At 51.2% G+C, this 12,256-nt stretch overlaps 1 protein-coding gene across 2 annotated transcripts in view; it reads left to right on the top strand.

The window, feature by feature from the left end:
* The window catches only part of LOC140729299 (uncharacterized), a 70,211-nt gene extending 58,346 nt beyond the window's left edge, over positions 1-11,865 (top strand). The window contains exon 8 of one of the 2 annotated variants that reach the window (XM_073048905.1): positions 11,650-11,865. In XM_073048905.1, coding sequence (XP_072905006.1) covers positions 11,650-11,865 — 216 coding nt within the window. Of the gene's footprint in view, positions 1-2,554; positions 5,116-11,649 lie in introns of those variants that run through there. The other variant, XM_073048906.1, reaches the window with a different exon arrangement.
* The last annotated feature ends 391 nt before the right edge of the window (positions 11,866-12,256 follow it).

Genomic DNA, 12,256 nt, shown 5'->3' with positions numbered 1-12,256 from the left:
TGTTGTGGGCCAAAGAGGCTGTTTCCATTATGCGTGAGAATAAGATAAAAGGGGGACATGTTAAGGTGAGAGGGGAAAAGTTTAAAGGAGCTTAATTAATTCATTCATATCTTGTTACGCCTGCTGTCATTTAGGGCAGAACTGAAGGTCCCCCCATCTCTGTCTGTCCTTGGCCAGATAGAAGGAATCTTCATTACTGTTTCCATAAGATTTTTTGACCATTCAGGGTTGTTGGTCCTGAGATGAACCCCCAAACCTGGAGGACTGTTGGACCTCATCTGCATCTCCTCCATTTCCTGAACATCTGCACTCACCCCATCTTCCTGCAGCCTTAACAGTGATTGAGTTCTTCTTGTCCCCATGAGCTTCCACATCCAACACATCATCCTCTGCAACCTGCCATTTCCACAGGGGTCCTGCCACCAAGCATAGCTTTAGCTCCCCTCCCTCCAATCTCTGCTTTCTGCAGGGATCGATCCCTCTGTGATTCCCTTGTCCACTCGTCCTTCTGCACTAATCCCCCTCCAGGCAAGCAGCCAAAGTGCTACAACTATCAAGAATCACTAGTCTCTAGCATAGGTCCGGAGGACTGGAAAAGTGCAAATGTCATTCCACTCTTGAAGAAGGGAGGAGAGAAGCAAAAGAAAGTAAATTATATGTCAGTTAATCTGACTTCAATGGTTGAGACGGTGTTGGAGTTGATTGTTAAGGATGAGGCTTTGGAGTACTTGGAGGCACATGGTAAAATTGACCTAAGTCAGGTCAGCATAGTTTCATCAAAGGGAAATCTTGCCTAACAAGTCTGTTGGAACTTTTTAAGGAAATAGCAAGCAGGATAGATAAAGGAGAAACAATGGATGTTGCATACTTGGATTTTCAAAAAGCCTTTGACTAGGTGCTACATTGAGGCTGCTTAGCAAGATAAGAGCCCACGGTATTACAGGAAAGATACTAGCATGGATAAACATTGGCTGATTGGGTGGAGGCAAAGAGTGGGAATAAAGTGAGCCTTTCTTGATCAGATGCCAATGGGTAGTGGTGTTCCACAGGGATCGGTGTTGCTACTGCTACTTTTTCCATTATATGTCAGTGATCTGGATGATGGAATTGATGGCTCTGTTGCAAAGTCTGCAGATGATATGAAGATAGGTGGAGGGGCAGGTAGTTTTGAGAAAGTAGAGAGGTTACAGAAGGACTTGGACAGATTATGAGAATGGGCCATGTTGAGAAGCTTATAGTCATGCACTTTGGTAGAAAGAATAAAAGCATAGACTATTTTCTAAACAGGGAGAAAATTCAAAAATCTGAGCTACAAAGGGATTTGGGAGTCCTTGTGTAGGATTTCCTAAAGGTTTACTTGCAGGTTGAGTAAGTGGTGAGGAAGACAAATGCAAAGTTAGTGCTCTTTTCGAGACGGCTAGAATATAAAAACAAGAATGTAATGCTGAGGCTGCATAAGGCAGAGGCGAGACCTCACTTGAAGTATTGAGGAGTTTTGGGCATCTTATCTAAGAAAAGACGTGTTGACATTGGAGAGAGTTCAAAGAAGGTCCTTGAAAATAATTCTGCGATTGAATGGCTTAATAGATGAGGAGCGTTTGATGGTTCTGGGACTGTACTCATTGGAATTTAGAAGAATGAGGGGGAATTTCACTGGAACATTTCAAAAGTGGAAAGACCTCGATAGAGTGGATGTGGAGAGGATGTTTCCTGTGGGAGGGGAGTCTGAAATCAGTGAATCCAACCCCAGAATAGAAGGGCATTTATTTAGAATGGAGATGAGGAGGAATTTCTTTCACCAGAGAGTGGTAAATCTGTTGAATTTTTTGCCATGGGCAGCTGTGGATGCCAAGTGATTGGGGATATTTAAGATGGAAGTTGATAGTTTCTTGATTAGTCAGGGTGTGAAAGGTTATGGGCTTGAGAGGGAAATGGATCAGTCATGATGAAATGGCGGAGCAGACTCAATGGGGATAATTCTGCTCCAATGTCTAGTCGTCTTATAGTCTAATAAATTTCTTTATAATCCCTCACATCATCTGGAGGCCATTTGGCCCTTGAGTTTATGCTGACTCTGAGAGCATTTCCATCAGTTCCATTGCTAAGCTTAAAGCATTTCTCTCCTCTGTTCTTACTGACCAACACCAATTCCCTGCACCGCTGAGATTCTACCCCTCACCGAAGCATGAAGGGGCAATTTACAGTGGCCAATTAACCCACCAACCCTGCACACTGTTGGGGTGTGGAGGAAACCCGGGCAACTGCAAAACCCAGGTGGTCACAGGGCGAATGTGCAAACTCTACACACACACATGCACACACACACATACTTATGGATGCACACACACACAAACATACGTGCAAGCTTGTGCTCACACTTGCACACTCACACATATATACGCTCTCTCTGGAGCTGTAAGGCTGATTATCACACCACTGTGCTGACTCGGGATCACTGGATCTCTCGACCTGCCTCACCAACTCATCGATTATTGCCGTCCCCTTGATGAGAGCTCTGCTCAATCTCCTGTGCTGCCCTGTACTTCTCTTGCAGGGTAAGAGTCCGGAGGGGATCATCTACTCGGTCGTACAAGCCAAGGAAAGGCCAAAAACAGTCAGAAGCGTTGCCCATTCGGAAGAGAAATGTCTTTACATGGATGTTAAATTCCGGGCTGAGACACAGTAGCCCTTCCATATCACCAGGATATCTGTCTTCACAATCTGAATTAGTCAATATGTTAACAAGCACAGTTACTCAGACGTACATGTATAAATATCACTCACAAGCACTTCACCAGAGACCACATACAAAACATGAAGAAACAGGACTCATTGCCCACGATGTACTGGCTAGGCACAGTGATAAACTGCTCCCCATCTCACTCTGCCCCCTGCCCAACCATTCAAAAGCACATTAGAACAGACTTGGATTCACTGGCTCACATCAGCCTGTGCTCTTAGAACTGAAACAGCAGCTAACAGCCCGGGATCAGAGCTTGGGGTAAAACAGTTCCAAGCCAACAACTTGCATGGTGCCTCTTGCTTCTCAACTCTGGGACACCAAAACAAGTGTGTAAGAGATGCAGAAGTACAAATGGATCAAGGGAGAGAATAACTCAGAGACCACAGACGGTGTGCAAATATCCCCCTGAGACAGAGGGACTGAGAGACACCGGTCAGTGTACAGATATCCCCTGAGAGAGAGGGACTGAGAGACACCAGTCAGTGTATAGATATCTCCTGAGAGAGAGGGACTGAGAGACACCAGTCAGTGTACAGATATCCCCTGAGAGAGAGGGACTGAGAGACACCGGACAGTGTACAGATATCCCCTGAGAGACAGGGACTGAGAGATACCGGTCAGTGTACAGATATCCCCTGAGAGAGAGGGACTGAGAGACACCAGTCAGTGTACAGATATCCCCCTGAGAGAGAGGGACTGAAAGACCCGGGCAGTGTACAGATATCCTGACAGAGAGAGGTACTGAGAGACTCCGGTCAGTGTACAGATATCCCCTGAGAGACCCGGGCAGTGTACAGATATCCCCCTGAGAGAGAGGGACTGAGAGACACCGGTCAGTGTACAGATATCCCCTGAGAGAGAGGGACTGAGAGACACCGGTCAGTGTACAGATATCCCCTGAGAGAGAGGGACTGAGAGACCCCGGTCAGTGTACAGATATCCCCGTGAGAGAGAGGGACTGAAAGACCCGGGCAGTGTACAAATATCCCCGTGAGAGAGAGGGACTGAAAGACCCGGGCAGTGTACAAATATCCCCGTGAGAGAGAGGGACTGAAAGACCCGGGCAGTGTACAGATATCCTGACAGAGAGAGGTACTGAGAGACACCGGTCAGTGTACAGATATCCCCTGAGAGAGAGGGACTGAGAGACCCGGGCAGTGTACAGATATCCCCTGAGAGAGAGGGACTGAGAGACACCGGTCAGTGTACAGATATCCCCTGAGAGAGAGGTACTGAGAGACACCGGTCAGTGTACAGATATCCCCTGAGAGAGAGGGACTGAGAGACACCGGTCAGTGTGCAGATATCCCCTGAGAGAGAGGGACTGAGTGACACCGGTCAGTGTACAGATATCCCCTGAGAGAGAGGGACTGAGAGACACCGGTCAGTGTACAGATACCCACTGAGAGTGAGGGACTGAGAGACCCGGGCAGTGTACAGATACCCCCATGAGAGAGAGGGACTGAGAGACACCAGTCAGTGTACAGATATCCCCTGAGAGAGAGGGACTGAGAGACACCGGTCAGTGTACAGATATCCCCCTGAGAGAGAGGGACTGAGAGACACCGGTCAGTGTACAGATATCCCCTGAGAGAGAGGGACTGAGAGACACCAGTCAGTGTACAGATACCCCTGTGAGAGAGAGGGACTGAGAGACACCAGTCAGTGTACAGATATCCCCTGAGAGAGAGGGACTGAGAGACACCGGTCAGTGTACAGATATCCCCTGAGAGAGAGGGACTGAGAGACACCGGTCAGTGTACAAATATCCCCCTGAGAGAGAGGGACTGAGAGACACTGGTCAATGTACAGATATCCTGAGAGAGAGGGACTGAAAGACACCGGTCAGTGTACAGATATCCCCTGAGAGAGAGGGACTGAGAGACACCAGTCAGTGTATAGATATCTCCTGAGAGAGAGGGACTGAGAGACATCGGTCAGTGTACAGATATCCCCATGAGAGAGAGGGACTGAGAGACCCGGGCAGTGTACAGATATCCCCTGAGAGAGAGGGACTGAGAGACACCGGTCAGTGTACAGATATCCCCATGAGAGAGAGGGACTGAGAGACCCGGGCAGTGTACAGATATCCCCGTGAGAGAGAGGGACTGAAAGACCCGGGCAGTGTACAGATATCCCCGTGAGAGAGAGGGACTGAAAGACCCGGGCAGTGTACAGATATCCTGACAGAGAGAGGTACTGAGAGACACCGGTCAGTGTACAGATATCCCCTGAGAGAGAGGGACTGAGAGACACCGGTCAGTGTACAGATATCCCCTGAGAGAAAGGGACTGAGAGACACCGGTCAGTGTACAGATATCCCCTGAGAGAGAGGTACTGAGAGACACCGGTCAGTGTACAGATATCCCCTGAGAGAGAGGGACTGAGAGACACCGGTCAGTGTACAGATATCCTGACAAAGAGGGGGACTGAGAGACACCGGTCAGTGTACAGATATCCCCTGAGAGAGAGGGACTGAGAGATACCGGTCAGTGTACAGATATCCCCCTGAGAGAGAGGGACTGAGAGACACCGGTCAGTGTACAGATATCCCCTGAGAGAGAGGGACTGAGAGACACCAGTCAGTGTATAGATATCCCCCTGAGAGAGAGGGACTGAGAGACATCGGTCAGTGTACAGATATCCCCATGAGAGAGAGGGACTGAAAGACCCGGGCAGTGTACAGATATCCCCGTGAGAGAGAGGGACTGAGAGACCCGGGCAGTGTACAGATATCCCCGTGAGAGAGAGGGACTGAAAGACCCGGGCAGTGTACAGATATCCTGACAGAGAGAGGGACTGAGAGACCCGGGCAGTGTACAGATATCCCCGTGAGAGAGAGGGACTGAGAGACACCGGTCAGTGTACAGATATCCCCTGAGAGAAAGGGACTGAGAGACACCGGTCAGTGTACAGATATCCCCTGAGAGAGAGGGACTGAGAGACACCGGTCAGTGTACAGATATCCCCTGAGAGAGAGGTACTGAGAGACACCGGTCAGTGTACAGATATCCCCTGAGAGAGAGGGACTGAGAGACACCGGTCAGTGTACAGATATCCCCTGAGAGAGAGGGACTGAGAGACCCGGGCAGTGTACAGATATCCCCGTGAGAGAGAGGGACTGAGAGACCCGGGCAGTGTACAGATATCCCCGTGAGAGAGAGGGACTGAAAGACCCGGGCAGTGTACAGATATCCTGACAGAGAGAGGTACTGAGAGACACCGGTCAGTGTACAGATATCCCCTGAGAGAGAGGGACTGAGAGACACCGGTCAGTGTACAGATATCCCCTGAGAGAAAGGGACTGAGAGACACCGGTCAGTGTACAGATATCCCCTGAGAGAGAGGTACTGAGAGACACCGGTCAGTGTACAGATATCCCCTGAGAGAGAGGGACTGAGAGACACCGGTCAGTGTACAGATATCCTGACAGAGAGGGGGACTGAGAGACACCGATCAGTGTACAGATATCCCCTGAGAGAGAGGGACTGAGAGATACCGGTCAGTGTACAGATATCCCCCTGAGAGAGAGGGACTGAGAGACACCGGTCAGTGTACAGATATCCCCTGAGAGAAAGGGACTGAGAGACACCGGTCAGTGTACAGATATCCCCTGAGAGAGAGGGACTGAGAGACACCGGTCAGTGTACAGATATCCCCTGAGAGAGAGGTACTGAGAGACACCGGTCAGTGTACAGATATCCTGACAAAGAGGGGGACTGAGAGACACCGGTCAGTGTACAGATATCCCCTGAGAGAGAGGGACTGAAAGACCCGGGCAGTGTACAGATATCCCCGTGAGAGAGAGGGACTGAGAGACCCGGGCAGTGTACAGATATCCCCGTGAGAGAGAGGGACTGAAAGACCCGGGCAGTGTACAGATATCCTGACAGAGAGAGGTACTGAGAGACACCGGTCAGTGTACAGATATCCCCTGAGAGAGAGGGACTGAGAGACACCGGTCAGTGTACAGATATCCCCTGAGAGAAAGGGACTGAGAGACACCGGTCAGTGTACAGATATCCCCTGAGAGAGAGGTACTGAGAGACACCGGTCAGTGTACAGATATCCCCTGAGAGAGAGGGACTGAGAGACACCGGTCAGTGTACAGATATCCTGACAGAGAGGGGGACTGAGAGACACCGGTCAGTGTACAGATATCCCCTGAGAGAGAGGGACTGAGAGATACCGGTCAGTGTACAGATATCCCCCTGAGAGAGAGGGACTGAGAGACACCGGTCAGTGTACAGATATCCCCTGAGAGAGAGGGACTGAGAGACACCAGTCAGTGTACAGATATCCCCTGAGAGAGAGGGACTGAGAGATACCGGTCAGTGTACAGATATCCCCCTGAGAGAGAGGGACTGAGAGACACCGGTCAGTGTACAGATATCCCCTGAGAGAGAGGGACTGAGAGACACCAGTCAGTGTATAGATATCTCCTGAGAGAGAGGGACTGAGAGACACCAGTCAGTGTACAGATATCCCCCTGAGAGAGAGGGACTGAGAGACATCGGTCAGTGTACAGATATCCCCATGAGAGAGAGGGACTGAAAGACCCGGGCAGTGTACAGATATCCCCGTGAGAGAGAGGGACTGAGAGACCCGGGCAGTGTACAGATATCCCCGTGAGAGAGAGGGACTGAAAGACCCGGGCAGTGTACAGATATCCTGACAGAGAGAGGGACTGAGAGACCCGGGCAGTGTACAGATATCCCCGTGAGAGAGAGGGACTGAAAGACCCGGGCAGTGTACAGATATCCCCTGAGAGAGAGGGACTGAGAGACCCGGGCAGTGTACAGATATCCTGACAGAGAGAGGTACTGAGAGACACCGGTCAGTGTACAGATATCCCCTGAGAGAGAGGTACTGAGAGACACCGGTCAGTGTACAGATATCCCCTGAGAGAGAGGGACTGAGAGACACCGGTCAGTGTACAGATATCCCCTGAGAGAGAGGGACTGAGAGACACCGGTCAGTGTACAGATATCCCCTGAGAGAGAGGGACTGAGAGACCCCGGTCAGTGTTCAGATATCCCCGTGAGAGAGAGGGACTGAAAGACCCGGGCAGTGTACAAATATCCCCGTGAGAGAGAGGGACTGAAAGACCCGGGCAGTGTACAGATATCCTGACAGAGAGAGGTACTGAGAGACACCGGTCAGTGTACAGATATCCCCTGAGAGAGAGGGACTGAGAGACCCGGGCAGTGTACAGATATCCCCCTGAGAGAGAGGGACTGAGAGACCCGGGCAGTGTACAGATATCCCCGTGAGAGAGAGGGACTGAAAGACCCGGGCAGTGTACAGATATCCTGACAGAGAGAGGTACTGAGAGACACCGGTCAGTGTACAGATATCCCCTGAGAGAGAGGTACTGAGAGACACCGGTCAGTGTACAGATATCCCCTGAGAGAGAGGGACTGAGAGACACCGGTCAGTGTACAGATATCCCCTGAGAGAGAGGGACTGAGAGACACCGGTCAGTGTACAGATATCCCCTGAGAGAGAGGGACTGAGAGACCCCGGTCAGTGTTCAGATATCCCCGTGAGAGAGAGGGACTGAAAGACCCGGGCAGTGTACAAATATCCCCGTGAGAGAGAGGGACTGAAAGACCCGGGCAGTGTACAGATATCCTGACAGAGAGAGGTACTGAGAGACACCGGTCAGTGTACAGATATCCCCTGAGAGAGAGGGACTGAAAGACCCGGGCAGTGTACAGATATCCCCGTGAGAGAGAGGGACTGAGAGACCCGGGCAGTGTACAGATATCCCCGTGAGAGAGAGGGACTGAAAGACCCGGGCAGTGTACAGATATCCTGACAGAGAGAGGGACTGAGAGACCCGGGCAGTGTACAGATATCCCCGTGAGAGAGAGGGACTGAGAGACACCGGTCAGTGTACAGATATCCCCTGAGAGAAAGGGACTGAGAGACACCGGTCAGTGTACAGATATCCCCTGAGAGAGAGGGACTGAGAGACACCGGTCAGTGTACAGATATCCCCTGAGAGAGAGGTACTGAGAGACACCGGTCAGTGTACAGATATCCCCTGAGAGAGAGGGACTGAGAGACACCGGTCAGTGTACAGATATCCCCTGAGAGAGAGGGACTGAGAGACCCGGGCAGTGTACAGATATCCCCGTGAGAGAGAGGGACTGAGAGACCCGGGCAGTGTACAGATATCCCCGTGAGAGAGAGGGACTGAAAGACCCGGGCAGTGTACAGATATCCTGACAGAGAGAGGTACTGAGAGACACCGGTCAGTGTACAGATATCCCCTGAGAGAGAGGGACTGAGAGACACCGGTCAGTGTACAGATATCCCCTGAGAGAAAGGGACTGAGAGACACCGGTCAGTGTACAGATATCCCCTGAGAGAGAGGTACTGAGAGACACCGGTCAGTGTACAGATATCCCCTGAGAGAGAGGGACTGAGAGACACCGGTCAGTGTACAGATATCCTGACAGAGAGGGGGACTGAGAGACACCGGTCAGTGTACAGATATCCCCTGAGAGAGAGGGACTGAGAGATACCGGTCAGTGTACAGATATCCCCCTGAGAGAGAGGGACTGAGAGACACCGGTCAGTGTACAGATATCCCCTGAGAGAGAGGGACTGAGAGACACCAGTCAGTGTACAGATATCCCCGTGAGAGAGAGGGACTGAAAGACCCGGGCAGTGTACAGATATCCTGACAGAGAGAGGGACTGAGAGACCCGGGCAGTGTACAGATATCCCCGTGAGAGATAGGGACTGAGAGACACCGGTCAGTGTACAGATATCCCCTGAGAGAAAGGGACTGAGAGACACCGGTCAGTGTACAGATATCCCCTGAGAGAGAGGGACTGAGAGACACCGGTCAGTGTACAGATATCCCCTGAGAGAGAGGTACTGAGAGACACCGGTCAGTGTACAGATATCCCCTGAGAGAGAGGGACTGAGAGACACCGGTCAGTGTACAGATATCCCCTGAGAGAGAGGGACTGAAAGACCCGGGCAGTGTACAGATATCCCCGTGAGAGAGAGGGACTGAGAGACCCGGGCAGTGTACAGATATCCCCGTGAGAGAGAGGGACTGAAAGACCCGGGCAGTGTACAGATATCCTGACAGAGAGAGGTACTGAGAGACACCGGTCAGTGTACAGATATCCCCTGAGAGAGAGGGACTGAGAGACACCGGTCAGTGTACAGATATCCCCTGAGAGAAAGGGACTGAGAGACACCGGTCAGTGTACAGATATCCCCTGAGAGAGAGGTACTGAGAGACACCGGTCAGTGTACAGATATCCCCTGAGAGAGAGGGACTGAGAGACACCGGTCAGTGTACAGATATCCTGACAGAGAGGGGGACTGAGAGACACCGGTCAGTGTACAGATATCCCCTGAGAGAGAGGGACTGAGAGATACCGGTCAGTGTACAGATATCCCCCTGAGAGAGAGGGACTGAGAGACACCGGTCAGTGTACAGATATCCCCTGAGAGAGAGGGACTGAGAGACACCAGTCAGTGTACAGATATCCCCTGAGAGAGAGGGACTGAGAGATACCGGTCAGTGTACAGATATCCCCCTGAGAGAGAGGGACTGAGAGACACCGGTCAGTGTACAGATATCCCCTGAGAGAGAGGGACTGAGAGACACCAGTCAGTGTATAGATATCTCCTGAGAGAGAGGGACTGAGAGACACCAGTCAGTGTACAGATATCCCCCTGAGAGAGAGGGACTGAGAGACATCGGTCAGTGTACAGATATCCCCATGAGAGAGAGGGACTGAAAGACCCGGGCAGTGTACAGATATCCCCGTGAGAGAGAGGGACTGAGAGACCCGGGCAGTGTACAGATATCCCCGTGAGAGAGAGGGACTGAAAGACCCGGGCAGTGTACAGATATCCTGACAGAGAGAGGGACTGAGAGACCCGGGCAGTGTACAGATATCCCCGTGAGAGAGAGGGACTGAAAGACCCGGGCAGTGTACAGATATCCCCTGAGAGAGAGGGACTGAGAGACCCGGGCAGTGTACAGATATCCTGACAGAGAGAGGTACTGAGAGACACCGGTCAGTGTACAGATATCCCCTGAGAGAGAGGTACTGAGAGACACCGGTCAGTGTACAGATATCCCCTGAGAGAGAGGGACTGAGAGACACCGGTCAGTGTACAGATATCCCCTGAGAGAGAGGGACTGAGAGACACCGGTCAGTGTACAGATATCCCCTGAGAGAGAGGGACTGAGAGACCCCGGTCAGTGTTCAGATATCCCCGTGAGAGAGAGGGACTGAAAGACCCGGGCAGTGTACAAATATCCCCGTGAGAGAGAGGGACTGAAAGACCCGGGCAGTGTACAGATATCCTGACAGAGAGAGGTACTGAGAGACACCGGTCAGTGTACAGATATCCCCTGAGAGAGAGGGACTGAGAGACCCGGGCAGTGTACAGATATCCCCCTGAGAGTGAGGGACTGAGAGACACCGGTCAGTGTACAGATATCCCCTGAGAGAGAGGGACTGAGAGACACCGGTCAGTGTACAGATATCCCCTGAGAGAGAGGGACTGAGAGACACCGGTCAGTGTACAGATATCCCCGTGAGAGAGAGGGACTGAAAGACCCGGGCAGTGTACAAATATCCCCGTGAGAGAGAGGGACTGAAAGACCCGGGCAGTGTACAAATATCCCCGTGAGAGAGAGGGACTGAAAGACCCGGGCAGTGTACAGATATCTCCCTATCCACAGATACCCACCTATAACAAGGCTTTATGGTGAGGCACACTAACAAGGGGCTGTTCACTTTCTTCAACACCTTGAACTAAATAAATTGCTTGTTACTTCGGATGGCACTTAAGTGTCTGCCCTGTATGGTGTTCTTATGCTGATTGTCGAAAGTCGCCTCCTTTGTGATTGGTCCGTTTAGAAGCTGCTGCTGCTTTTCCCATTGGATAGGAGCCTGGTGTCGAGTTTCAAATATCCTGGGTGTATGAAAAGGCCCTGCTCACTTCTTCCTATGTTTAAGGCAAGGACGCACATGCCGATTGGCATGGTATTCTCTGCACGCACTTCTGTTGAGTATTCGGCTTTGTCGTGTCTTAATGAATGTTTGGTCAAATTTTTACTGTTTGTAAATAAATGATTAATATACCTGTTCGAAGTCAGCGCATTTCATGTCTCACTTTGTCAACCCTCCAAACCTGATCCAAAATTATAAGATCACACAATAATACACGATAAACTCCCTCTACACCGTCCCATCGCACATTCCCAGGGTCAGACACAGAGTGAAGCTCCCTCCACACTGTCCCATCACACACTCCCAGGGTCAGACACAGAGTGAAGCTCCCTCCACACTGTCCCATCACACACTCCCAGGGTCAGACACAGAGTGAAGCTCCCTCCACACCGTCCCATCACACACTCCCAGGGTTAGACACAGAGTAGAGCTGTTCTGATTGCGCTGGGAGAAATCGAGGAAAATCTGCTGTATTAAGGTCGTGAGTTACTTGGATTTGGTTTGAAATGTCTCT

The sequence above is a fragment of the Hemitrygon akajei genome, chromosome 6 (assembly GCF_048418815.1).
Source record: "Hemitrygon akajei chromosome 6, sHemAka1.3, whole genome shotgun sequence".
Lineage (NCBI taxonomy): Eukaryota > Metazoa > Chordata > Chondrichthyes > Myliobatiformes > Dasyatidae > Hemitrygon > Hemitrygon akajei.
This window is presented reverse-complemented; position numbering and strand designations above follow the sequence as displayed.